The following is a 27,523-nucleotide window of genomic DNA, read 5'->3' on the forward strand; positions in this document are numbered from 1 at the left end:
GGGAAACACCAGCAGCAGTGTTGAAGGTCAAGGTAGAGACAGACCAGGGAACAGAGGAGGGAAACACCAGCAGCAGAACTGAAGGTTAAGATAGAGACAGACCAGTGGAGAAAGGGGGGAAACACCATCAGCAGAATTGAAGGTCAAGATCGAGACAGACCAGCGGAGAAAGGGGGGTAACACCAGCAGCAGAATTGAAGGTCAAGATAGAGACAAACCAGCAGAGAAAGGGGGGAAACACCAGCAGCAGAATTGAAGGTCAAGATATAGACAGACCAGGGAAAAGAGGAGGGAAACATCAGCAGCTGTGTTGAAGGTCAAGATAGAGACAGACCAGCGGAGAAATGGGGGAAACTCCAGCAGCAGAATTGAAGGTCAAGATATAGACAGACCAGGGAAAAGAGGAGGGCAACATCAGCAGCAGTGTTGAAGGTCAAGACAGAGACAGACCAGGGAAAAGAGGAGGGAAACATCAGCAGCAGAATTGAAGGTCAAGATAGAGACAGGCCAGGGGAAAGAGAAGGGCAACATCAGCAGCAGTGTTGAAGGTCAAGATAGAGATAGACCAGGGAAAAGAGAAGGGAAACATCCACAGCAGTGTTGAAGGTCAAGATAGAGACAGTCCAGGGAACAGAGGGGGGAAACACCAGCAGCCATGTTGAAGGTCAAGATAGAGACAGCCCAGGGAAAAGAGAAGGGAGACATCAGCAGCAGTGTTGAAGGTCAAGACAGAGACAGACCACGGAACAGAGGAGGGAAACATCAGCAGCAGAATTGAAGGTCAAGATAGAGACAGACCAGGGAAAAGAGGGGGGAAACATCAGCAGCAGTGTTGAAGGTGTTACGTGCTCCTCCCCAACCCCCGGTCATGGTGTACCTCCGAGCCCCGAGAGGGGTCACGGCAGAAAAATGTGTTATTCTGTATGTCAAGAATCAATGGTGAAGCCACACCAATTGTTACCAACAAACAAATATTGTATTAAGATCACACAAGAATAACAGTACAACAATAATTGTAATCAAAAGTACAATCAATATATATCCTATGATGGTACCATCAGTTTCGTAATATATAACTCACTGTGCTCCAAGTGAGTGAAAAAAGAACATTCCCAATGTCTCTTTCCCGGCTTCAACTCAAAGTTGGTTGCGGTTTCAAGCCAAAGTCGATCCGCTCCAGCGATCGTCAGAACGATGTCTAATCGAGACCAGAATCCCGTTTGGTTGACAGTCACAGTCACGCGGCCAAAGCTGCGCCACGGCGCCCTCAAGGCGACTGGGAAATCCAAAAGGCGCCCTCCAGGCGACTGGGAAATCACACCCTCGGGTATGGACATTTCACGACTCACAGTCGGCGAACCGCAAATTAACCTTCAAAAGCCGCGTTGCACACACACACCAGATCGACGTCTGAATGCGGTGAAAACGGCTGAAGCGAAGCAAAGACCTTGCGCGATGCGCAAAGCGCGCGAGTCAAAATGGCCGACGGCCCGCACTCGAGACGTAACGGCCCGATGATGATTCTCTTTGGAATCGACCGCAAAACCTGACACGCAGGTTTTTCTGTCACAGCGATAACAACTCTATCGCAGGAATCCCTTTCCCTGGGAAACCCAAAGTTCACTCGTGACTCTTGCTCACCAACGTTCGCTCCAGACCGCAAAGCAACTATGCTTCTTCTCCGACTTACTCGCTCCGCCTTCTTTTCTCTCCTCTTCCTCTTCGTCGTCCGGTTTCCGATCCGGTTTCCGGTTTCTTTTAACTCTCACTTTTTCACCTTGTGAAAATAGTAATATCTATTTCCCTCAAACGACAACAATAATAGTACATGGAATCAAAAATGTTGACAGTGGATGAAAACCGGAAGTGACGAATCCGTAACCAAGGTCAAGATAGAGACAGACAAGGGAAAAGAGAAGGGAAACACCAGCAGCAGTGTTGAAGGTCAATATAGAGACAGACCAGGGAAAAGAGAAGGGAAACATCAGCAGCAGTGTTGAAGGTCAAGATAGAGACAGACCACGGAACAGAGGAGGGAAACATCAGCAGCAGAATTGAAGGTCAAGATAGAGACAGACCAGGGAAAAGAGGAGGGAAACATCAGCAGCAGTGTTGAAGGTCAAGATAGAGACAGACCACGGAACAGAGGAGGGAAACATCAGCAGCAGAATTGAAGGTCAAGATAGAGACAGACCAGGGAAAAGAGGAGGGAACATCAGCAGCAGTGTTGAAGATCAAGATAGAGACAGACCAGGGAACAGAGGAGGGAAACCTCAGCAGCAGAATTGAAGGTCAAGATAGAGACAGACCAGGGAACAGAGGAGGGAAACATCAGCAGCAGATTTGAAGGTCAAAATAGAGACAGACCAGCGGAGAAAGTGGGGAAACACCAGCAGTAGAATTGAAGGTCAAGATAGAGACAGACCAGGGAACAGAAGGGGGAAACACCAGCAGCTGAATTGGAGGTCAAGATAGAGACAGACCAGGGAACATAGGGGGGGGGGGGAAACACCAGCAGCAGAGTTGAAGGTCAAGATAGAGACAGACCAGGGAACAGAGGGGGGAAACACCAGCAGCTTGAGTTGAAGGTCAAGATAGAGACAGACCAGCGGAGAAAGGGGAGAAATACCAGCAGCAGAGTTGAAGGTCAGACTTGGACAAACAACGGGTGGAGGGAGGAATGAGGGGAAGGAGAGGATGCATGGGGTACACAAGATGGATACAGAAAGAAACTCTCAGGAAGGAAAGCTGGAAATTTGGAATGACGAGGGCTTTGGGGTGGGTTAACAAAAAGAAAAGGTCATAGTTTTGGATGGGGGATGATGTGTGATGGTGGTGGAAAGCTGTCTTGAAGATCTGGAGGGAAGAATGAGATTGAAGAGATTGTGGAAATTGGTTCCAGAGGCAGGAAAACAAGGAATGAATTAGTGGAAGTGAGCAGTGATTCTGCATTTTGGGTGCTTCACTAAAAGAGGGTTGATGGTGCGACCGGGCAGAAGCCTTTGGGAAGGGGACACAGCACAAAGAGGGCAGAGGGTGCACGAACAGAAAGGAGGTGGTAGAAGACAGAGAAACCACCGACCTGTCTGTGATTGAAAAGTTATAGGCCCATATATTAAACTTCATCACAGGAGCTTCCAATAATCTTAAAGGCCTTGGTTTCCATGGTGACAAGCTGAGCAAAGTGTGAGGCTGGAGAGTCAGCCCAATGCGGAGAGCAGTACTCCATTAACCTGTGGATTAAGGCCTTGTAGATGGATAAGAGTTTAGGTGTGCCAAGGAAGGACCTTGTATGATGAAGGATGCCCGGTAGGTGGCTGGCTTTGGATGCCAACTTTAAAATGTGGTTTGCCCAACAAATATCATGGCTGATCATGAGACCCAATGATTTCAGTGACTGAACTTCTCCAAGGGGATGATTAAGGAAGTATATGAGAGGGTTTGCCAGATGGTCCTTTCAGAGAGACATTATGAGATTTGTCAGCGTTGACCGACATAATCCAAGTGTTTACCATCTTGTGATTTTTGAAGGTCTGAAGAGAAAAAGGAGGATGCAGCCTGCCTGTCTGAAGGATGAGGGATATCACGGCAGAGATTGGAGACATCATCAGCAAATAGACAAAGAGGATTTTCCAGACAGTCAGAGAGATCATTGATGAAGGTCACGAATAGGCCACGGCCCAGAACACTGCTTTGGGGTGCTCCAGCCTTCACAGGGAGAGAAGATTAAAGGATTCCATTGAGTGTCACACATTGGCTACAAGAGTAGATGAAGTCAGTGAGCCATGTGTGGATGTGGCCTAGGATGCCATAGACAGAGAGTTTTGAGTGCAACGAAGGATGCCAGACTATTACAACAGCTCGATATACAGTGCATTCAGAAAGTATTCAGACCCCTTCACTTTTTTCACATTTTGTTATGTTGCAGCCTCATGCTGAAATCGTTTAAATTCATTTTTTCCCTCATCAATCTACACTCAATACCCCATAATGACAAAGAGAAAACAGGATTTTATAAAGCTTTGCAAATTTACTAAAAAGAAAATACTGAAATATCACATTGACATAAGTATTCAAACCCTTTGCTATGACACTTGAAATTTAGCTCAGGTGCCTCCCATTTCTCTTGAGCATCTTTGAGATGTTTCGACACCTTGATTGGAGTCCACCTGTGGTAAATTCAATTGATTGGACATGATTTGGAAAGGCACGCACCTGTCTATATAATGTCTCACAGCTGACAATGCATATCGGAGCAAAAACCAAGCCATGAGGTCGAAGGAACTGCCTGCAGAGCTCAGAGACAGGATTGTGTCGAGGCACAGATCTGGGGAAGCCGACAAGAAATTTCTGCTGCATTGAAGATTCCCAAGAGCACAGTGGCCTCCATAATTCTTAAATGGAAGAAGTTTGGAACAACCAGGACTCTTCCTAGAGCTGGCCGCCTGGCCAAACTGAGCAATCGGGGGAGAAGGGCCTTGGTAAGAGAGGTGACCAAGAACCCGATGGTTACTCTGGCTGAGCTCCAGAGATCCTGTGTGGAGATGGGAGAAACTTCCAGAAGGACAACCATTACTGCAACACCCCACCGATCTGGGCTTTGTGACAGAGTGGCCAGACGGAAGCCAAACAGTTCAATCTTGGTTTCATCAAACCACAGAATCTTGTTTCTTACAGTCTGATAGTCCTTTAGGTGCTTTTTGCAAACTCCAAGCGGGCTTTCATGTGTCTTTCACTGAGGAGAGGCTTCCGTCTTCCCAAACACCCTCTGGAGTGTGGCTCGTACCGAGCGATAAAGTTATTGGAGCATGGAATGAAGGTATTGGGAAGGGTGTTGGAGAGGAGGATAAGGAAGAAGGTGAAGATCGACGAAATGTAGTTTGGATTTATGCCAGGAAGAGGAACGACAGACGCGCTCTTTATTGTGAGGCAGTTGCAGGAGCAGTACATGGAGAAGAGGAAGAAGTTGTTTCTTGGGTTTGTTGATCTGGAGAAAGCATTCAATAGGGTTCCACGCAAAGTATTGACATGGGCATTGAGGAAGTTAGGAGTGGAGGAATGGTTGATCAGAGTTGTGATGGCAATGTACAAAAGAGCACGCACAGCTGTAAGGACAAAGGACGGGAACAGTGGTGAGTTTGAGGCGAAGGTGGGAGTGCATCAGGGGTCGGGACTAAGTCCACTACTATTTGTAGCTGTGATGGAGATGCTGGCTCAGAACGTAAAGGAGGGTTTATCGTGGGAGTTGTTGTATGCAGATGATCTGGTGTTGATTGCAGAAAGTATGGATGGACTGAAGGAAAAGATGAACAAGTGGAAGGAATGTATGGAGACAAAAGGTCTGAAGGTGAATATCGGAAAGACGAAGGTGATGCCAAGTGGTAAAGCATGTGGTGAGGTGGAAAGAACTGGGAAGTGGCCGCGTGCTGTGTGCATGAAGGGTGTCAGAGTGAACTCCATTCTATGTACAATGTGCGCTGAGTGGGTTCATCAAAAATGTAGTGGTCTGAGAGGGTCATTAACCAGTGTGGCAGCTACATTCAAATGTAAGGTGTGCACAAAGGGAGCTGCAGATGGAGGAAATGTTGAGTTGGATCTTGGAGACGGCGTGAAGCTGAAAGGTGTGAAAACATTTTGTTCCCTAAGAGACATGCTGAATGGAGAAGGTGGATCAGACTCGGCAACGGTTGCTAGAGTGATAGGTGCATGGAAGAAGTTTCGGGAACTGAGTGGTGTGCTGATGAGGAGGGGAGTGTCGTTGAAGCTGAAGGGAAAGGTGTATGCTGCATGTGTGAGAAGTGTTGTGATTTATGGGAGCGAGACGTGGGTAATGAACGTAGAGCAGCAACGAAGGTTGGAAAGGGTGGAAATGCGAACGGTTCGGTGGATGTGTGGAGTATCGTTGAGAGAGAGGAAGACAAATGATGAATTGCGAAAGATGATGGGAATAGAGCCTGTGATTGATGCTGTGAAGAGGAACAGGTTGAGATGGTTTGGTTATGTGTTGAGGAAGGATGAAAGTGACTGGTTGAGAAGAGTGTTGGAAATGAATGTTGAAGGAAGTAGAGGACGGGGAAGACCGAGAAAGACTTGGCTAAAGATGGTGGAAGAAGAAATGCGGGCAAGGGGGTTAACAAGGGGAGATGCAGAAAATAGGGCAAAATGGAGAAGATTGTCATGGGGACCGCAAGGCTAACCCCCGCTCTAGCAGGGAAAATGGCCTTAAAATGCCTGTTGTGTTGGTGTTGTCGATAGCCTTGACCATTAATGAGACACTGAATATTCCTTTGTTTCCTCTTCCATATAAAAACCATGACTATTCTGCCGAACCTTTGAAAGACTAGTTTGGGGTATTGTGTTGTTCATTGCTATTGTGATTCTTGTGATTGATTTTGATTAAATGTGATTCTGTATTGTGATTTTCTGGTCTAATCTGGGATACAAAACGTAAACTGCTCACCTGGCGGAGGTATGCTCTCTCCTGAGTGCCGTTCTAGTCAATTTTGTTTCACTGCCAGACTGACAGACAGACAAAGTGAACCAATTGCTTGACATGTTTTTCGCTCGGAAAGGGGGGCGGGGTGGGGGGGGGGCGTAGAGGGGAGGGGTTAAAGCCACTTTGCTCTTACCTCATGTCGTTTGCCTTGTTTGCCCACCTGCAAGTCATGGAATGTGTCAGCAAAATCACCACGTGGGCCTTGGCATTCTGCTCATCCTTTTCGCATACTGATCGATATCTCCTTCCTCTGAGCTTGAATAATCACGCAATTCCATCATGAAAATCATGCCAAGCTGCTGTGCAAATCCGGCTATTAACATTGATAAATCCTTCCTCATGAGAACATTGAGGACTTTACAGAAAACGACGCATATTCCCATAAACAAATAGCACATTTTGGAAGTCTTTTAATAAATTGAGATTGAGATGAACAAAGCATTTGTTAGTTTGTTCATTCATTCATTTGTTTTTACAAAAGAAAGTCTGTGGTCTGTATTCCTTACGTTAGATTCATCGCACATTATCTTTCAAAAAACATGACCGATGATTATGTTAATATTTGTTATTAAATGAATTCATGGAAGCTGAGTGCACTCTATATATATATATATATATATATATATATATATATATATATATATATATATATATATATTTAAATTGGATGAACGGTTACCTTCATAAAATGAATGAAAGTAACAAAAATGCACATCCTAACATCCAGACCGAAGGTGTAACGAAATCCTCTAATTTGTCATAAAACGATCTTCGTCGCACCACATTCTGCCATCACAATTCGCATTTATATTTATGTCGTGCTCTCCCCATGGATGCCGAATGATTGACAGGTGGGGGCAAGCGCCCTCGGTGTTCAGCCGCTGCAGGTAATTCCTGAAGAGGAGGACACCATGTGGGCCAAGCCAGGAGTTGCTTGCATTGGCTGACTGCCGAGAGCATCTGCCACTGCCTTTCAATCATTGGCTGGGACATTTTGACATTGCATCCACATTCAATGAGGAAAATGTCTCATGAAGGTAAAAAAAGGAGATTGTATTGTCATTTTGTATGGTGCACCTGCCCTGATGACACGATACAAGATCTGCTCACCTCAGTTCAGCGTTATTCATGTGAAACGTTACACATGAAGTTACCTTTTATATAAAGGGCTTAATCAAGCAATCATTCCCCACAATAGTCAATGCCATATGTTGCCAGTTACATCATCCAAATATCCATTTTCCAAAAGTTATTTGTCCTTCTCTAATCCACAATTCATTCCCTCTTTCCTTTTGGAACTTTATGACAGATACAAATGCCATTCCCTGCTGTTATTCCCAACCTTCATTGACATAACCACTGTTCATTCATTGCCGTGCCCCCTTCTTCCACAACCAGAACCCTGTCCTACTGGATGGGCCGCCTGCAGGCTTTGATCTATTGCTCAGGCCATGGATCACAAAGCGGAAGCTTCACGGAGCATCCGGCAGCATGCGTGTGCCCTTCCGGGAGGCCTCTGTGTCAGCATCCGTTGCCGTGCGTCGTCGGACACGGTGAAGCGTGTGCAGCGTGTGCAGCGCGCAACGCCTCAAGATGCGGAGCTTGCAATATTGGCTACAAGTTGCAGAATGGCCGATGTCAGCCAGAGGCAGCCGTGCCACAGATCGTAGCACCTTACATGATGCTGGAAAGTGAGTTGGACTTGCAGGTATGGCTGTGTTTAATTAGTCTTCTCCGCATTCCTTGTTCCGCTTGCATCCGGCTGTCACAACAGAATCTCCAGCAAAAGCACCGATGACTTAAATTAAGAACGGACACCACATTGTGCTCGGCTGAACAATTGTAATAACTGCTTCTTGTAACTCTTATAACGAGGCAATACCCCCATTATTTTACCATGCCATCGGTACATGCACTTACAATGGCACAAAATCGATTCGTCCTATTGATTCACCGTTACTGATGGACTCCTCGTGAGCACAAGCTCCTATAATCTACTTGGAAAAGGCCTCATGAGGTTTTGGTCATTCCCTTGGTTTATCGCAATGGACTTCACCAGCGTTTACCAAAAACACAGAACAAATGTGCATTAGTGTGAGATGTGCAGGTGTTTCTATGTCACCTGTCACAGTTATACAGTACACAGTCCTCAATGAAAATGATTCCCCACCTACCTTACAAATGTCTCTTGAAACTAAAGTTTTCACGTTTTTTTTAATGCTCTGACCTTTAATGTCTATAAAGGGCTATGCATCTGTTGGACGTCATCTATGCATCGTCATCTATGCATCTGCTATGCATCATCTAAACAGTTGCATCTGTTGTTTTACACTGACGTCCATTTATAGCTGTAACACATAAAGGGTGTTGCACGAATTTCTCACAATTGTTGCGAAATAACGAGAAGTTATTACAACGTGAAACTTAAGGGATAATGAACATCTGAGTGTGGAGAAATGTGACAGGTAAATTATGATGTCGATACATAAAGTTCCTTTTTGTAAAATAATATTGCACATTAGCATGTTTTGTTTTTTGGCCGCGTCGCAGACGCTGCTCATAAAGTGCCCTCTGCTGTTGTTGTTGTTCTTCTTGTTCTTCTTCTTCTTGTTCTTCTTGTTCTTGCAGAGAAGACAAAACCTCAAAGCTCCACCCATTCTGGGAACCATAGCTCCACCCATTGTGGGAGAGGCTTCATATAAACAAATATCCATCATTTTATGAACTCGCATAGCTTTGAGGCCTGTTTTGTAGGCCCGTGGTGTCTTCCTCTCTCACACAGTTTTATTTCAAATCAAATTCGATATATCATTTCATTTTTCACAGTCGCTAACATAGTTTTAGACTCGGTTGAAAAAAAACGAGAAGAAAATCCGATGAAAGTTGCCCTTTATAGAACGAAATGAATTCTCAAAGGCCTGTAACTTCAAGTCCATTGAGATATATTTTGTTTAAATCGCGGCATGGTGTCATACACCGCCCGAAATAACAGACGGGAAAATGCCGAGATATATTAAAAATTCGTCCATTTGATGACAATCGTCACGATGAAATATTTAATTTATACGTCGTCACAATAATGTGGAGAGAGGAGCATAGCTTCGTTCACGTGTCGCTACACGAGAGAAATTGCCGAGATATATTTTTTTACAATCACGGCATGGTTGCCTGAAATAACAGACGGGATACACCGCCTACAAATAACATACACCGCCTGAAATAACAGATGGGAAAATGCCGAGATATATTAAAAATTCGTCCATTTGATGACAATCGTCACGATGAAATATTTAATTTATACGTCGTCACAATAATGTGGAGAGAGGAGCATAGCTTCGTTCACGTGTCGCCACACACGGGAAATTGCCGAGATTTTTTTTTTTAAATCGCGGCATGGTCAATCATACACCGCCTGAAATAACAGACGGGAAAATGCCGAGATATATTAAAAATTCGTCGCCACACACGGGAAATTGCCGAGATATATTTTCACTTTGCACAAAAATAACATCAAGTAATCGAATCAATAGGAATGTCCTGTGCCTATAACATCGACATTATAGGCACAGCTGCATCTAGGCATTGTGTAACATCGACGTGGCTTTTGTTTTAATTAAAACTTTTTGTACTTGTTGATTAATCAATTAATTGATAAGTTACTTAATTCTTATCGATTAATTAAGTACTGATTGATTTCCTTTCTCATCTGGACAATATCTCAGACACCTTTTGAGCTGGGAAGCTGATATTTGGACACGACAATGACCAAGTTATGTTGCTACAAAAGACATTTTTGATTTACTGATTCATCAATTAATTATTTGATTAATGACTTAATTAATTATTTTTTTAAGTCACAGATTCGGATGAGACGTTGGTGCTTTAGGTATTCTAGTAGCCAATTGATTAATAATTTAATTATTATGCCATTATTATTTATTTATTTTCATTATTAATCACCTGTTTATTTTCTTTCTTATCTGGGCAATATCTCAGGCATCTTTTGAGCTGGGAAGCTGATATTTGGACACGGCAGTGAACAAGTGATGTCGCTATAAATGATATTTTTGATTTATTGATTAGTCAAATAATCGATTTATTATTTATTGATTAATCAATTATTTATTTAATTTTTTGATTAATCAATTTAATTAATTTTCAAAAAGCTACAGCTTCAGATGAAACAGTGGTGGTTTTGGTATGCTATTAGCCAATTGATTAAGACATTATTTTACAATCGCTGTTTATCGATTTTAATTACGCATTTAATCAATCAATTATTGCACACCTCTCCTTCCCAATACTGTCTCGATGTGCTGCACAGCGGTATCGCCGGGTGCCTAAGGCGCCCCGTCAATGCCGCGCTGTAGGATATTTATTTATTTAGCATGGGGTGTTGTACATTGAATGTATCTGTACTTGTTTTTCTATTGTATCAAGAAGTATTACGATAAATAATTTTGTGTGCTCTTTCCATGTACTTCTAAAGGGTTTGTGCTGTTGTAGAATAATAAATGTTACCATTTCAATCCTGTTGTTGTAGAATAACAAATGTTACCATTTCAATCCTGTTGTAGAATAATAAATGTTACCATTTCAATCCTGTTGTTGTAGAATAATAAATGTTACCATTTCAATCCTGTTGTTGTAGAATAATACATGTTACCATTTCAATCCTGTTGTTGTAGAATAATAAATGTTACCATTTCAATCCTGTTGTTGTGGAATAATACATGTCACCATTTCAATCCTGTTGTTGTAGAATAATAAATGTTACCATTTCAATCCTGTTGTTGTGGAATAATACATGTTACCATTTCAATCCTGTTGTTGTAGAATAATAAATGTTACCATTTCAATCCTGTTGTTGTGGAATAATAAATGTTACCATTTCAATCCTGTTGTAGAATAATAAATGTTACCATTTCAATCCTGTTGTTGTAGAATAATACATGTTACCATTTCAATCCTGTTGTTGTAGAATAATACATGTTACCATTTCAATCCTGTTGTTGTAGAATAATACATGTTACCATTTCAATCCTGTTGTTGTAGAATAATACATGTTACCATTTCAATCCTGTTGTTGTAGAATAATACATGTTACCATTTCAATCCTGTTGTAGAATAATAAATGTTACCATTTCAATCCTGTTGTAGAATTATACATGTTACCATTTAAATCCTGTTGTTGTAGAATTATACATGTTACCATTTCCTGTTGTTGTAGAATAATAAATGTTACCATTTCAATCCTGTTGTTGTAGAATAATAAATGTTACCATTTCAATCCTGTTGTTGTAGAATAATACATGTTACCATTTCAATCCTGTTGTTGTACAATAATACATGTTACCATTTCAATCCTGTTGTTGTAGAATTATACATGTTACCATTTCAATCCTGTTGTTGTAGAATAATAAATGTTACCATTTCAATCCTGTTGTTGTAGAATAATACATGTTACCATTTCAATCCTGTTGTTGTAGAATAATACATGTTACCATTTCAATCCTGTTGTTGTAGAATAATACATGTTACCATTTCAATCCTGTTGTTGTAGAATAATACATGTTACCATTTCAATCCTGTTGTTGTAGAATAATACATGTTACCATTTCAATCCTGTTGTTGTAGAATAATACATGTTACCATTTCAATCCTGTTGTTGTAGAATAATACATGTTACCATTTCAATCCTGTTGTTGTAGAATAATACATGTTACCATTTCAATCCTGTTGTAGAATAATAAATGTTACCATTTCAATCCTGTTGTAGAATTATACATGTTACCATTTAAATCCTGTTGTTGTAGAATTATACATGTTACCATTTCCTGTTGTTGTAGAATAATAAATGTTACCATTTCAATCCTGTTGTTGTAGAATAATAAATGTTACCATTTCAATCCTGTTGTTGTAGAATAATACATGTTACCATTTCAATCCTGTTGTTGTACAATAATACATGTTACCATTTCAATCCTGTTGTTGTAGAATTATACATGTTACCATTTCAATCCTGTTGTTGTAGAATAATAAATGTTACCATTTCAATCCTGTTGTTGTAGAATAATACATGTTACCATTTCAATCCTGTTGTTGTAGAATAATACATGTTACCATTTCAATCCTGTTGTTGTAGAATAATACATGTTACCATTTCAATCCTGTTGTTGTAGAATAATAAATGTTACCATTTCAATCCTGTTGTTGTAGAATAATGCATGTTACCATTTCAATCCTGTTGTTGTAGAATAATACATGTTACCATTTCAATCCTGTTGTTGTAGAATAATACATGTTACCATTTCAATCCTGTTGTTGTAGAATAATGCATGTTACCATTTCAATCCTGTTGTTGTAGAATAATACATGTTACCATTTCAATCCTGTTGTTGTAGAATAATGCATGTTACCATTTCAATCCTGTTGTTGTAGAATAATACATGTTACCATTTCAATCCTGTTGTTGTAGAATAATACATGTTACCATTTCAATCCTGTTGTTGTAGAATAATCCATGTTACCATTTCAATACTGTTGTTGTAGAATAATACATGTTACCATTTCAATCCTGTTGTTGTAGAATAATACATGTTACCATTTCAATCCTGTTGTTGTAGAATAATGCATGTTACCATTTCAATCCTGTTGTTGTAGAATAATACATGTTACCATTTCAATCCTGTTGTTGTAGAATAATACATGTTACCATTTCAATCCTGTTGTTGTAGAATAATGCATGTTACCATTTCAATCCTGTTGTTGTAGAATAATACATGTTACCATTTCAATCCTGTTGTTGTAGAATAATGCATGTTACCATTTCAATCCTGTTGTTGTAGAATAATACATGTTACCATTTCAATCCTGTTGTTGTAGAATAATACATGTTACCATTTCAATCCTGTTGTTGTAGAATAATGCATGTTACCATTTCAATCCTGTTGTTGTAGAATAATACATGTTACCATTTCAATCCTGTTGTTGTAGAATAATACATGTTACCATTTCAATCCTGTTGTTGTAGAATAATGCATGTTACCATTTCAATCCTGTTGTTGTAGAATAATACATGTTACCATTTCAATCCTGTTGTTGTAGAATAATACATGTTACCATTTCAATCCTGTTGTTGTAGAATAATCCATGTTACCATTTCAATACTGTTGTTGTAGAATAATACATGTTACCATTTCAATCCTGTTGTTGTAGAATAATCCATGTTACCATTTCAATACTGTTGTTGTAGAATAATACATGTTACCATTTCAATCCTGTTGTTGTAGAATAATACATGTTACCATTTCAATCCTGTTGTTGTAGAATAATGCATGTTACCATTTCAATCCTGTTGTTGTAGAATAATACATGTTACCATTTCAATCCTGTTGTTGTAGAATAATACATGTTACCATTTCAATCCTGTTGTTGTAGAATAATGCATGTTACCATTTCAATCCTGTTGTTGTAGAATAATACATGTTACCATTTCAATCCTGTTGTTGTAGAATAATGCATGTTACCATTTCAATCCTGTTGTTGTAGAATAATACATGTTACCATTTCAATCCTGTTGTTGTAGAATAATACATGTTACCATTTCAATCCTGTTGTTGTAGAATAATGCATGTTACCATTTCAATCCTGTTGTTGTAGAATAATACATGTTACCATTTCAATCCTGTTGTTGTAGAATAATACATGTTACCATTTCAATCCTGTTGTTGTAGAATAATGCATGTTACCATTTCAATCCTGTTGTTGTAGAATAATACATGTTACCATTTCAATCCTGTTGTTGTAGAATAATACATGTTACCATTTCAATCCTGTTGTTGTAGAATAATCCATGTTACCATTTCAATCCTGTTGTTGTAGAATAATCCATGTTACCATTTCAATACTGTTGTTGTAGAATAATAAATGTTACCATTTCAATCCTGTTGTTGTGGAATAATACATGTTACCATTTCAATCCTGTTGTTGTAGAATAATAAATGTTACCATTTCAATCCTGTTGTTGTGGAATAATAAATGTTACCATTTCAATCCTGTTGTTGTAGAATAATGCATGTTACCATTTCAATCCTGTTGTTGTAGAATAATGCATGTTACCATTTCAATCCTGTTGTTGTAGAATAATGCATGTTACCATTTCAATCCTGTTGTTGTAGAATAATGCATGTTACCATTTCAATCCTGTTGTTGTAGAATAATACATGTTACCATTTCAATCCTGTTGTTGTAGAATAATACATGTTACCATTTCAATCCTGTTGTTGTAGAATAATACATGTTACCATTTCAATCCTGTTGTTGTAGAATAATACATGTTACCATTTCAATCCTGTTGTTGTAGAATAATAAATGTTACCATTTCAATCCTGTTGTTGTAGAATAATACATGTTACCATTTCAATCCTGTTGTTGTAGAATAATAAATGTTACCATTTCAATCCTGTTGTTGTGGAATAATAAATGTTACCATTTCAATCCTGTTGTTGTAGAATAATGCATGTTACCATTTCAATCCTGTTGTTGTAGAATAATGCATGTTACCATTTCAATCCTGTTGTTGTAGAATAATGCATGTTACCATTTCAATCCTGTTGTTGTAGAATAATGCATGTTACCATTTCAATCCTGTTGTTGTAGAATAATACATGTTACCATTTCAATCCTGTTGTTGTAGAATAATACATGTTACCATTTCAATCCTGTTGTTGTAGAATAATACATGTTACCATTTCAATCCTGTTGTTGTAGAATAATACATGTTACCATTTCAATCCTGTTGTTGTAGAATAATACATGTTACCATTTCAATCCTGTTGTTGTAGAATAATACATGTTACCATTTCAATCCTGTTGTTGTAGAATAATCCATGTTACCATTTCAATACTGTTGTTGTAGAATAATAAATGTTACCATTTCAATCCTGTTGTTGTAGAATAATACATGTTACCATTTCAATCCTGTTGTTGTAGAATAATAAATGTTACCATTTCAATCCTGTTGTTGTGGAATAATAAATGTTACCATTTCAATCCTGTTGTTGTAGAATAATGCATGTTACCATTTCAATCCTGTTGTTGTAGAATAATGCATGTTACCATTTCAATCCTGTTGTTGTAGAATAATGCATGTTACCATTTCAATCCTGTTGTTGTAGAATAATGCATGTTACCATTTCAATCCTGTTGTTGTAGAATAATACATGTTACCATTTCAATCCTGTTGTTGTAGAATAATACATGTTACCATTTCAATCCTGTTGTTGTAGAATAATACATGTTACCATTTCAATCCTGTTGTTGTAGAATAATACATGTTACCATTTCAATCCTGTTGTTGTAGAATAATGCATGTTACCATTTCAATCACTGCATTAAGCTCCAATTCCCACTTCTACTTCAATCCTGGAAGGAGGACATGGTTCCTAATCCAGGCCTTTAAAGCAGGGACCGCGATGGTTAAACGGACACAAATTTTTGTTCTCACTTTTAGTTATCTTTCCAAACAAGTAAATTGATTATTACCTTTCCAACGGTACCATTTTTATTATTCTACAACAAAAGGAAGCGCTACATTAAATTACATGATCCCACTTCTTCTTCGCATGATGGCCGGACGGTCACCTCTCCTTTTACTATTATATAGATCACTTCCCTTCCAAGGAACTTCCCTTCCAAGTAAATATGACCTCCCTGACAATTGGAGCTTCAATGCAGGAGGAGGCTATTAAGCCCATCAAGCCTGCGCAATGTTTGCCAACCTATAGTTCTTTGTCCATGGTAGCCTATATCCTTTAAATGCTGAGCATCAAGCAAGGAAGTAGTAAGTGCCATTTTTAAAGTATTTGGTATAACTCAGCTGGGGTCGGGTTCAACCGCAGACCTCCGAGACTCAGAGCGGACACTCTGCCCATTACACTACGAAGTGCATTTAAAAGTACCTCTTCACTGTGAACGTTTGTTGTGACGTCAGTGTTTACTACAGCGGTTTTGACCAGTAGGGGATGTCTGTCACGCCTCCACCATATTTAGGGATCCATTGCACCGTTTATAGGGGATGTTGCAGCCGACAATATGATATTAGAGTTGAAATGGCTACTTTCAGCTTGTCGCTGCATTCTGTAAAGGTGTGTTACCTGCTGCACAGCTCTCTCCAGTATCGGTTAGCCAACGTTTTTTTAAATATCCCTAGATATATCTCAGACATTTTCCACAGTCTAGCATCCTCCCCTGCTTGCGAAGCTCATGCAACATAGATTTCTGTGTCATACAACATAGATTCCAAACTCGCACAGTGAATGCGATCCAATGTATGGAACGTCCTCCTCAGTTGTCCCAGTTTAAGTCAGAATGTCTCAAGGTTGTGCTGAGGGCCCAGTCCTGTTCCTCATATACATAAACTACATTTCCTATACTCCGCTATACCTGAACTTCCTCTATTATGTGACCCAGTATCTCCACCCCACTGACAAGCAAACAGTAGCTGCGTCTCTCTCTGCAGATCTGGAATTCATTCGATTCTTCTCTGACGAAGTGAACTCGTCATTCAGCTTTGGCAATTATGTCAATCTCAAACTGTCGACCCAGGAGGATCACCAGATGAATCTGTCTATCCATCCCATTGTGGCGGACACGAAAGCACTGACGTGGTGACATCACCCGGCACACCAAGTGGGGGTGGGCCACGCCCGGGAGAGAGGCGTGGCCTCACGATATACACGGGGCGCGCAGCCCTGAGCAGCTCAGTGCTGCAGTTTGAGTACTTTGAATAAAGACTCTTTTGTATGAACCGCGTTGTCCGCTTGCTCCTTTCATAAGCATTAGCGTGCGCAGCATCGCGCTTCACCATGGTATTCTACTGAAGAAGGTTGAGTCTGTTGAACTTATTGCCTTCTCCGTCAGTCATGGCCTCTCCTGGGCAAACAATATCGTAGAGCTGACCCCCAAAGGCAGCCACAAACTGGGCATCCTCGATCTTTTGAAGTCCTTCATTGACAAATTGGGACCATTCACAGCCCACAAGGCCTTTGTCCATAACTCCGTGTTATAGTGATCTCCCCGATATGATGGCTCACCATCATCACATGTCTTTCGGCAAATCTGATGAACCTAAACCTCTCAAAATTATTGGCATCGCCCATAATAATGCCAAAGCACAAGGCCTGCTGCTCTCACATTGCAGACAGGTCGGAGACGTCTCTGTTTTTGCTCCCTTTGCTCTATCAGCTCCCAGCCCCTTCGCAGTGACTCCAGAATGCACACATTCCTTCAGTAACTCCATCCTGGTTAAACTTCCCAAATTCCAGGTTTATTGCACAACTAAACTATTTTGTTCCTCTTTTCTCCCGTTTGTGAAACCTCCTCTCCCTGAGGCTGCTTTGTTGCATTCTTCCATCCAGGGCTTCAATCAGGTGGTGCATCGTCAGGTCATGTCATCCGTCATGTCATCCATAATCCCTTCCAAAATGTTTTCTATCCGACCTTACCCAACACTCTTAACTGAATGTGAAATCCCCTCGTTTATCCCCTCTTCTCCTGTTTGTTCATTCCCTTGATTGTTCGTTCCACTGTCCCAGTTGCCTTTTTCTGTCACTGCACTTTTCCATGAGCCTCCATTTTGTATTTTATAACGAATAATAAGAAGAATAGTTTGGATAGTAGTGAAGACGAGGTATTTCACACAATATTATCAATGTATGGAATAATCTTCCTGGGAAACTCATATCAACAGGGACAATTGCAACGTTTAAAATGGAATTGAGCAGGTACCTCAAAGCGTATTTGTATTACATAATAAATAGACGTGTTTTTAGGAGGCCACATTCCTTGGCCTTGGTATTCATTATGAGTTGTCACTGTGTACTGAACATTTAGAGAGTCACAGAAGATGTAATTTGGAATCTTTGAATCACCAACCCCTTGCCTTGGGTCACGTACAGTTCTGTCGTGTTTTTTTTGTATTTGAATAAACTAGCAACGGTACCTGCCCTACGGGCGGGGCTTCAATTGGGAGGCCCAAATGAAAAGGCAAAATATCAGAAATTGGAGGGTTTCTTATATTTTAAACAATTTATATAAACGTCCGTTGAATCGTATCACACGCAAATCATCAAAATCTAAACAGTATTTGTAGAATTTCAATAAAAGCCACATCACTGTTCATATCGGTAAATATTATTCCATCGTGTTTGGGAAAACTGGAAAATTTGGAAAATTGAAAAAATGGAAAAACAATAAAGCCTATTTTACTCCAGGGGGTCCGAGGATTTCCCACCCAAAATTTCGTTGTGATCGGTTCAGCCGTTTTTGCGGTACCTGGGAACAGACGGACGGACAGACATTTGGTGAATTATAGTAAGATCATTGGAGAAAGGAACAAAAATGTAAAAGTATCATCAAATCGGTTTTGTTTTTGGGCCTGCAGGATAGTCTTGAGATACTTGCACTCACTGCTGAGCTGCCTGGTGTGGGTTCGATTCCCGGCCCGGCCCTAAACTATCACCGTGCTGTTTTTGCATGCGGGGCGATGCTCATGTTGTGCCTCATCCATCCGAGGGACGTTAAACCGGGTGTCCCAACCGGTACCATTCATCGCTAGACATTAAAGGTCCCATGGTGTCCTTCACAAAGAATAGGCCTGTTATTTCCTGCACCCTGGCTAAATCCCATATTCCTGCCCCATTACTAACACTTGAGCTAACCCCACAAGAAGGTGGGAATAATTGGGGCCTATAGGCAAGTAGCATTAACATATAAAAACGTTGTGATGATCAGAAGGTTAAAAAAAATCCGTTTATGTACCTTTCCTTTTATTCTCGCAAATTTGAAATGGCACCCAATGTCACACCTGGTGTCCCTCGTTTCATTTCCAGCTGAAAGGTGAACAGGATTGGGAACACTGGGTGTGATTTGTAAAAACACTGCGGAAACATTGTTCTGGGTTACAGACTTGGCCCAAATCTCTTTTGGACATTTGTGTGATACCGGACACGTAATTAGACGTAATTAGAGCAGGTACTCAATCTACTTTCGTTTCTTAGCTCAAAAGTTTCAGCAGTAAGGTGTACAGTACGCGTACACCTACCTTTTCCGTGTAGAACATCCCCTCCGTGGGATTTACAATTCGTTTTACTAATTATTTTAGGTTCAATGAATGTTCTTCTTTATTGTTCTTCTTAATTCTTCTTCAGAACAGCTTTGAACATCCAGTATTCCCATGAACGGACGTCGTTTCCTGCGAGGCCTTCTTTGGGATGTGGCTGTTAGCAATATTTGACCCCTCATTGCTCAGTCCTCAGTTTTTATTTGACTTTGTGCTTGTTCCAAGTGCACTTACAGTTCCGGTTGCCAATTTACACAGCAGTTTCGGCTTTCATGGTCCTTTCTTTCTATAGTGCAAACATTCATCTCCCTTACATTCAGGTCACCCTGCTAAATCACACCATAGTTTGTCAGACACACAACGATTGGTTTTGAAATAAATAGGCCACCCTACTCCCCCACCCCACGGACATGGCATCATCTGTGAGAAACCAAGCTTTTTATTTCTGATTACAGCAGGGAGATTTAGGTACCCGGAAAAAATTGAATGGAAACTTTAATGGCGGGACACTCGGAAAAGCGCAAACCTCCGCCAGGCTGAACGGTTTACGTTTTGTAACCACTGATAGGCCGGATCTGGATTCGGACCTGAACCAAAATCGAATTGGCTTCTTCTTCTCACCCACCCAGCTCATCCACAAAATGTTGTCATAATCCGTGCATAACCTCTTGCAAATCATCTATTCTATAAGAGATGTCTGTCTGTCTGTGTCGCCATTTTCTCAGAGATGGCTGAATGGGTCTTTGCACCTGTGGAGTTTGGGGGGGGCAGGGGGGGGCAATGTCCCCAGCTTAATTTTTTTCAGTAGTTTACAATTACTATAAAAACATCCCGTTTTAAAACGTGAGTAACAATAATGACCGTAAAGTCTATTTGTGATTTCACGTACACTGTAACTACACCAACAAACGGTAATTTTGGAAGTCACACCGAGCTACCCATTATTAATATTAAGCCGCCCCCCGGAAATAGAGAAGTCAAACTACGCCTATGGGTCTTTGTCAAACTTTCACAGGTTCATCAGTGAGTGCCGTTGAGTGTTAATTATGGAAAAAAGTTGGATTATGCTTTCATCGCCCTATAGTGCCTAACCCTTTGTAGCTATGTGAAAGGTAATATTAAATGATCCCTCACCCCATTCCTTCGTAAAAAAAATAAAAAAAAGATTTGTTCACAATTCCAACAGGATTAGAACATCACCAGCCAACGCAATATGTATATATATATATATATATATATATATATAAATATATAAATGTATATATCGTTTTTGGCCCTTTCTCTCAATTCTAAACAATCGCTTTAAAAAATTATTGTATTCAGATCTGTTTCTTCACCAAAATCTAATCAATTCGTCTTTGTCACACACCCAACCTGTCCACAAAATATTGTCCGAATCACTCCATGACATTTTGAGATATCCTGCTCACAAACAGACCATCGGTGGTGGAGGTAAACATACAAGAAGTGAAAAAAACTTTGTGTTTAACAATACATATTGAATCATGTCTGTAATGGAGTGATTTGTCTTAATGTACAAACTGCCATGTATGCTTACTACTTTGTGAATTAACATACATGGGCCAGGTATAACAGACATGGAGTAGCTGGCCATATCCCCCAATGGATCCGGTTTCCCCTTTTCCACACCTCCCATTTATTATCATTCTTGCGAAAAATGCCAGGGGCATAGAAAAGGCCCCTTTATATGGGATGTGCCATGAGGCAAACTCTAGAAAAGGAGGGGCATTCCATAGCTTCTAGAAAATACCAAACAATACAAAATAAGGGGAATTCAAAAAACGTTGTGTGCATGCTGGACTACCCTTGTGTTCTTAGGAGGAACCATGTAATGCTCTAGAAAAGTTAATATAAACATAAAGGGTGGACAAACTTGGTGGACAGGTTGGGTATGTGATAAAGAAGAATTTATTAGATTTTGGTGAAGACCCAAATACAGATCTGGATCCGAGAAGTTTTAAAGTGACTTTTAAACATTGAGACAAAGGGCCAAAATCGATATATAGCATGATATCTCGAAACGTTATGGACGAATTCATACAAAACTTGGTGGACACGTTTGGTGTGTAACAAGGAAGAATTGATTTTATTTTGGTGAAGATCCGGATCCCGTTCTAGATACGAGAATTTTCTTAATATCAAAAGTGATTCTTCACAATCGAGAGATGGGGCCAAAATGATATATAACACGATATCTCAAAAAATTACAACGAAACGAGGTGGATGAGTTGGGTAGGTGATAGAACAAGCCGATTAGATTTGGTTCAGGTCCGGACACAGATCCGGCCTATCAGTGGATACAAAATGTAAGCTGTTCTACCTGGTGGAGGTATGTGATCTACCGAGTGCTGTTATAGTTTTATTTATTATGAGTGGTGTACCTGGCATTGCCCAGTGATGTTCTAATCCTGTTGGCATTTTGAAGAAATCAATTTTTTTTTATGTGCCAAAAACACTCTCCTACCATCACCCAAAAAGGAAAATTTTTATTTAATATGATATTATACACACACACACACACACACACACACACACACACACACACACACACACACACACACACACACACACACACACACACACACACACACACACACACATCGTGTATAATTCAATATCACCTTTCATATAATTACAAAGGCTCAAGCGCTCACTTTCAAGCAATTTTTTTTGATCCCCACCCCAAAAAAAATTCCTTTTCTTTTCTTTGTCCCTAAAACACTCCCCGGCACTCACTGATGTACCTCTGAAAATTTGATGAAGATCCGTTCAGCCATATCTGAGATATATGGTGGCACAGACCCAAACAGACAGACGGCATCCTTGGGGTGACTGTCCACTGCAGTGGAGGTGCAGTGATACCAAGATGGACATTCGGCTGGGTGAGGCCTACTTCAGCCCACTCCTAGAAACGTTCAGGGTGGGCCAGATGATTGAGTGGATTAGAGAACGGCCAATGAGGGGCCGGAGTGCCCGTGAATCGCAGGCGAGAATTTAGCCAAGGTGCCGGTGATAACACACTGACTCTTCATTAAGGACATTATAGATCATTAACATCCACCAACTAACGCTAACACGTGGTACACCCAATTGAATGTCCATATGAGGAACAGCACACACATTGACATATTACTCTGCCTGTGAAACAATATGGTGACAGTTTACAACCTCCACCTGCTTATGTAATATAGAGATGCTTCTCTCAGGCTATCTAAAATTGTTTCATTGTCTGCTTTAAACATGGACAGAAATTTACAATGTATCCTTCCCTTAGGATCTAGAACTCCAGTACCTGCTGCAGAGGCGTGACAAGCGCCTCGTCGTAGTCGATGCTGCCTTCGTGTCCAATGAACTGGCCCTGGGTTCCTGGTTTGACCTCGCTCTCCGAAAGCGAATGCTGTTGACTCGTCGAAGTAACCGTCTGCATCCTGGATCACTACACCTGTTACTAGGTCTTTCACTGCAACTATGCCGAGCTGAAACAGCTCCAAGAAACACGACGCCAGGTGGTGCAGATGTCACCTTCACTGCCAGTGGAACTGTTACGCAGGTCACTGATCCTCGAGAAGATTTCCTTTTGATTATTTCAGTCAATCCCTTTGGGGGTAGCCACTCTGAAAGCTGGCAGGTGCCAATTGGACGAAACGGGTACCCCGGATGGGAGCGAGCAGAGGTGGTGGCTGGGACCGCCGGCGGTGGGACGGCTTGGCCTGGTGGTGTTCATTGCCAAAACTGGACGTTGGTTTTGGGAAATCGTTGGAAGTCTTTCTTTGAGACGGTGCACATCTATCTACGAAAACGGGGAGGAAAGAAGGTGTGTTGCATTTCACCTCATCCCCTTAGTGTCCCTTAAAATAAATAAAAACCGTTAAACCACGTGAGTGTACAAATCTCACTTACCGATTGGCAAACTCAACTCCATCCATTCATTATTCTGTTCACTTATTGATTGATCTCAATAATTTCATCTACCAAATACACTCTATCGTACCACGCACCTCGCTCATAAACATATCATTTCATTCACTGAACTTTATACCATTCTCCGCAACCTTTCACCTCATAGTTCTATCAATATTCATCGTTACCTTAACGTTAAAACAACGTGGCAATTCATCAATTTCTCCTTCAAACCATGTTAGCCAGCCTCGTGTTACCCCCTCATGTTACCCTTTGCCATCCATCCCAGCTCCCTTTCCGTCTGTTCCCAAATTTGACTGCACAATCTACTCCAATACATTTCCCACCCCAGATGGGACAGCCATGGAATGGAACAAAAACAGAGGCTGATGGCAAGTCCAAGGCCCGTCCGGCTGCCAACGCGTCCCCGCCACAACGAAACCTGATGAAGGTCAGCGCATTGCGGATATTGGGCTACAGCTTGCCTTTCAATACCAATCTTTTTCGTACCTCAGCCCAACGAGTAAGTCATGAGGTCCGGGCTTCCACCAAATCTTCACACCCGGCGGCCATCACCCAGCACCTTCTGTCGCTTTCGGAACTCCGTGGCCGAGTCAATCGGCTGGCTCCCCCTTCCCGTCAGGCGCCCTTTGACATTTTCTCTTGCCTCCTTCGCCGGCGACTTCGTCTCAATGGGACGGAGACGGCGGCTGTCAACCATGCCCTCGACGCCTTTGAATATGGTGTGCTCGGCCTTCGCATAAGTGATACCACCAAGCTATGTTTATAGCAATCGGTGAGCCTGAGATATAAGGATAGCACTACACACGGTTGTCTTCTTTTGGCACAGAGCTGCAGCCATCCACCTGCGACCTCCGTCCTACCTGCGGGCTTCCTCTTCGGAGGGAACGCCAATTTTATGTCAGAACAAAAGAGTTAAAATGATGGGAAAACGTGATTATTAAATTGAGACAGAGCATTGAACCCTTTTGTTGAGGTCAGTATAGTATTTTTGTGCATTATACACTTTTAGTCTTGATCTATTATGAAAATCACCAAACTGAGGCCACGCGCTGATTGCCTAGTAAATGAGATTCCCTGAAGTACCTTTGCTAGCCTTGAAAGATTTGGGCCTGGACACTAGTCCAACGCACAGGGGAGTGGCTTTGTCATTGAGATTCTGACACTCATGGAACTGTGAACCTTCAGCTGAGTAGTTGAGCCTACGAGCAAAAGCCAAAAGCCATACATTGGAAGGAATAAGTCATCACGTCTGATTGAATAGCAACAACTCACCAAACCATGATCAATTTCCTCGCAAATCCTTCACGTCGGCAGTTCTCCATCATGAAAATCACATTCCTGATCCTCCACACAAACATTCAGCGCGGGGTCTCCAGTTATTTGGCGGATCACTCCGCACCCCAGCTTTCTCTCCGCATCCACCATGCTCCACTCAAGCTCGATACATCAGGCATGACGATGCGTGATAAGTGGCTGAACACAGTTGGGACTTCGTTTAGCACTCACGTCCATGCATTCCTTTACCCCAGCTTGCGTGCAGCTCTTGCCTGCGATGCAAATGAGATCTCGTGCAGGTCCCCGGACACTCACAAAACGCAGCCCTTAGCTGTGGATCCATCGTGGCAGGAGGTGCTGACTAAGCCAATGCCATTGCATCTGCTTGTTCCCTCAAGATACCTGCCATCTCTGTCTTCTGCCTCTTCACGTTCCTTAATTGCATGCCGATGAACTGGTGCTGTTAAGGCCTTCTGGCTGTCCGATTGCCTGCACATACACAGCCAAGTTGGGAGGCAGTAAACGCAGGGTGATACGCAGGGCAAGCTCCTTCTGATGCCATGTGCTAGAGGTGGTGTCGCTCTCTGTACGACGATTCACACATGTAGTGCTTAGTGTTTTGTAAGGCAGAGAATGCTGTCAATTGCTTTAAATGCAACATATTTCTTTTCTATGCGTAACTACCCATAAACAGTGACGGTTTCGTTGATGAAACATTATCCGGGCTAAGGTTAACAAGACGAACCAGATAGTTGAGCTAATTTTGCATCTTATCAGTCATTGAGCAGAACCGTGATGCTCAAACGAACTGGAGTAAAGCCAAAAACCAGGCAGTTAATTCCTAGTTCCAGTGAAGGTCACATAAGTACAAGGTCGAAATAAGTTATATATGCTTTGAAGTTTGATTTGCAATGACATCGTTGCTAATTTTCAGCTTCTTGGGGAGTGTGAGGGTGTTGTAGTCTACTGTAACCAAGCTCACAAAAAGTGATGGTCAATTATTTCTGAGCAAAATGATGTTCGGCTCAACGGGCTGTCCCTTGCTACTCACCTTCAACCACCATGGTAACAAATCAAGTATCATAGCATTTGTTCATGTTGCGTTATCACTTAATATTGATTACTTCAAAGCAAACTGCAACTCAACTCCTCCATTACTAAACGAATGTTTGCATTCTATACCCAAGGGAAGCAGAGTATGGAGAAGGAGCATCTACCCCACTGCAAAACATCAATGGTTATGGACAGACATCTTCATGCACATCAAAGCATGTGTGTATGTAATATATATATATATATATATATATATATATATATATATATATATATATATATATATATATATATATATATATATATATATATGTATATATATATATATATATATATATCAATGTCAGAAAAAAGGAAGAAAACGGTAAAAGCCAATACAAAGTATCACCAAAATGAGCAATGTGCAATTAGTAGGTGGGTTTGTATTACAACATGAATATGTGGGTTTGATAGCAACAACCATTTGAACTTAATGTCCTCATTATGGATGATACAAAACGAGTGCAAACAAATCTTATGGGCAGGTTTGTAGATGTAAAGTATCATGACAACAAAGGGAATCAAAATGAAATGATAGACTGAAGATCTGAGAAATTGCTTCAGGTGTTTCTTACTTCAAGGGTCATCCAGGTAATCGGATCAGCACCATTCACCACCAAGGTTTCATACCCCCCCCCCCCCCCCCCATGCTGAGAAACCCTCCAAACGGTGGGAACACGACCTCCATTGTCATCGATCAGGAAGAGGAAGAGAAATCTAAAGGAATCCTTCCTTCTACCTTACTCCACTTTGATGTAAGGTTTTTGCAAATAGAAACAAATTTAAACTAGAACGAAGTCGATGGCGCACCATTGAAAATTCCCACGCTTCCCATCTAACGCAAAGTTGAAAGATGGCAAAAAGTTCTGCCAGGAATGACCCAATGTCAAACTTTTAGCTATTTTTCCCCCTTTTTGACCCTCGTGACCCCAAGTTCCCACCATTTGCGGCATGAACCCGGGGTCAAATCCCAACAATCGTTACGTATTTAACCCCCAATGCTGATGGCATATTCAAAGTTTAATTTTTAAAATGTTTCAAAATGTGCCCGTAATTGCATTTATGTTATTTCACCTTTTGACCCTGGCCCAGGGGGCGGGGCCAAAATCTTACTGCTCTCGCACCTTCTTTCCATGTGGTGATAGATCAACAACTACCGAGTTCTGCACAACCATTTAGGAGGAGATGGTGTGACAGACAGTGACAGAAAGACAGACAGATAGAGACAGACAGAGACAGACAGACAGACAGAGACAGACAGAACTGATTACAATATCCTCCCGTTTTTTTTTTTTTTTAAATCGTGGTGATAACAACCACTCATACTGCACCTTACACAACTTCTACAACAACAACTTCCACAATCAAGACAGGCAATCCAAACAACAACCGTCCATTCACCAAACAGTCGTCAGTAAATCCTGAAAGTGATGATTTGGCCTTTCCTCGTAATTTTCTTAGTGACCGAATCAATGTCCCTTTCACATCATCATCTGGAGTCCATTAATCATCAACATTTTGACCATTTAATCTCAGAACCTTTGCGAGCAGGAGGTCCACAAGCTTCAAATGTGTCTGAGGTCCATTCAATC

General features: G+C 41.2%; 1 protein-coding gene across 1 annotated transcript in view; it reads left to right on the plus strand.

Moving 5' to 3' along the window:
* LOC137438416 (BMP/retinoic acid-inducible neural-specific protein 2-like) overlaps positions 1-24,388 on the plus strand; it is a 395,787-nt gene extending 371,399 nt beyond the window's left edge. The window contains exons 7-9 of the mRNA XM_068133537.2: positions 7,895-8,204; positions 22,915-23,454; positions 23,893-24,388. Of these exons, the coding sequence (XP_067989638.2) occupies positions 7,895-8,204; positions 22,915-23,454; positions 23,893-24,330 (1,288 nt within the window). The 3' untranslated portion in view covers positions 24,331-24,388. The remainder of the gene's footprint in view (positions 1-7,894; positions 8,205-22,914; positions 23,455-23,892) is intronic.
* The last annotated feature ends 3,135 nt before the right edge of the window (positions 24,389-27,523 follow it).

The sequence above is a fragment of the Myxine glutinosa genome, chromosome 13 (assembly GCF_964187855.1).
Source record: "Myxine glutinosa chromosome 13, kmMyxGlut1.1, whole genome shotgun sequence".
NCBI lineage: Eukaryota > Metazoa > Chordata > Myxini > Myxiniformes > Myxinidae > Myxine > Myxine glutinosa.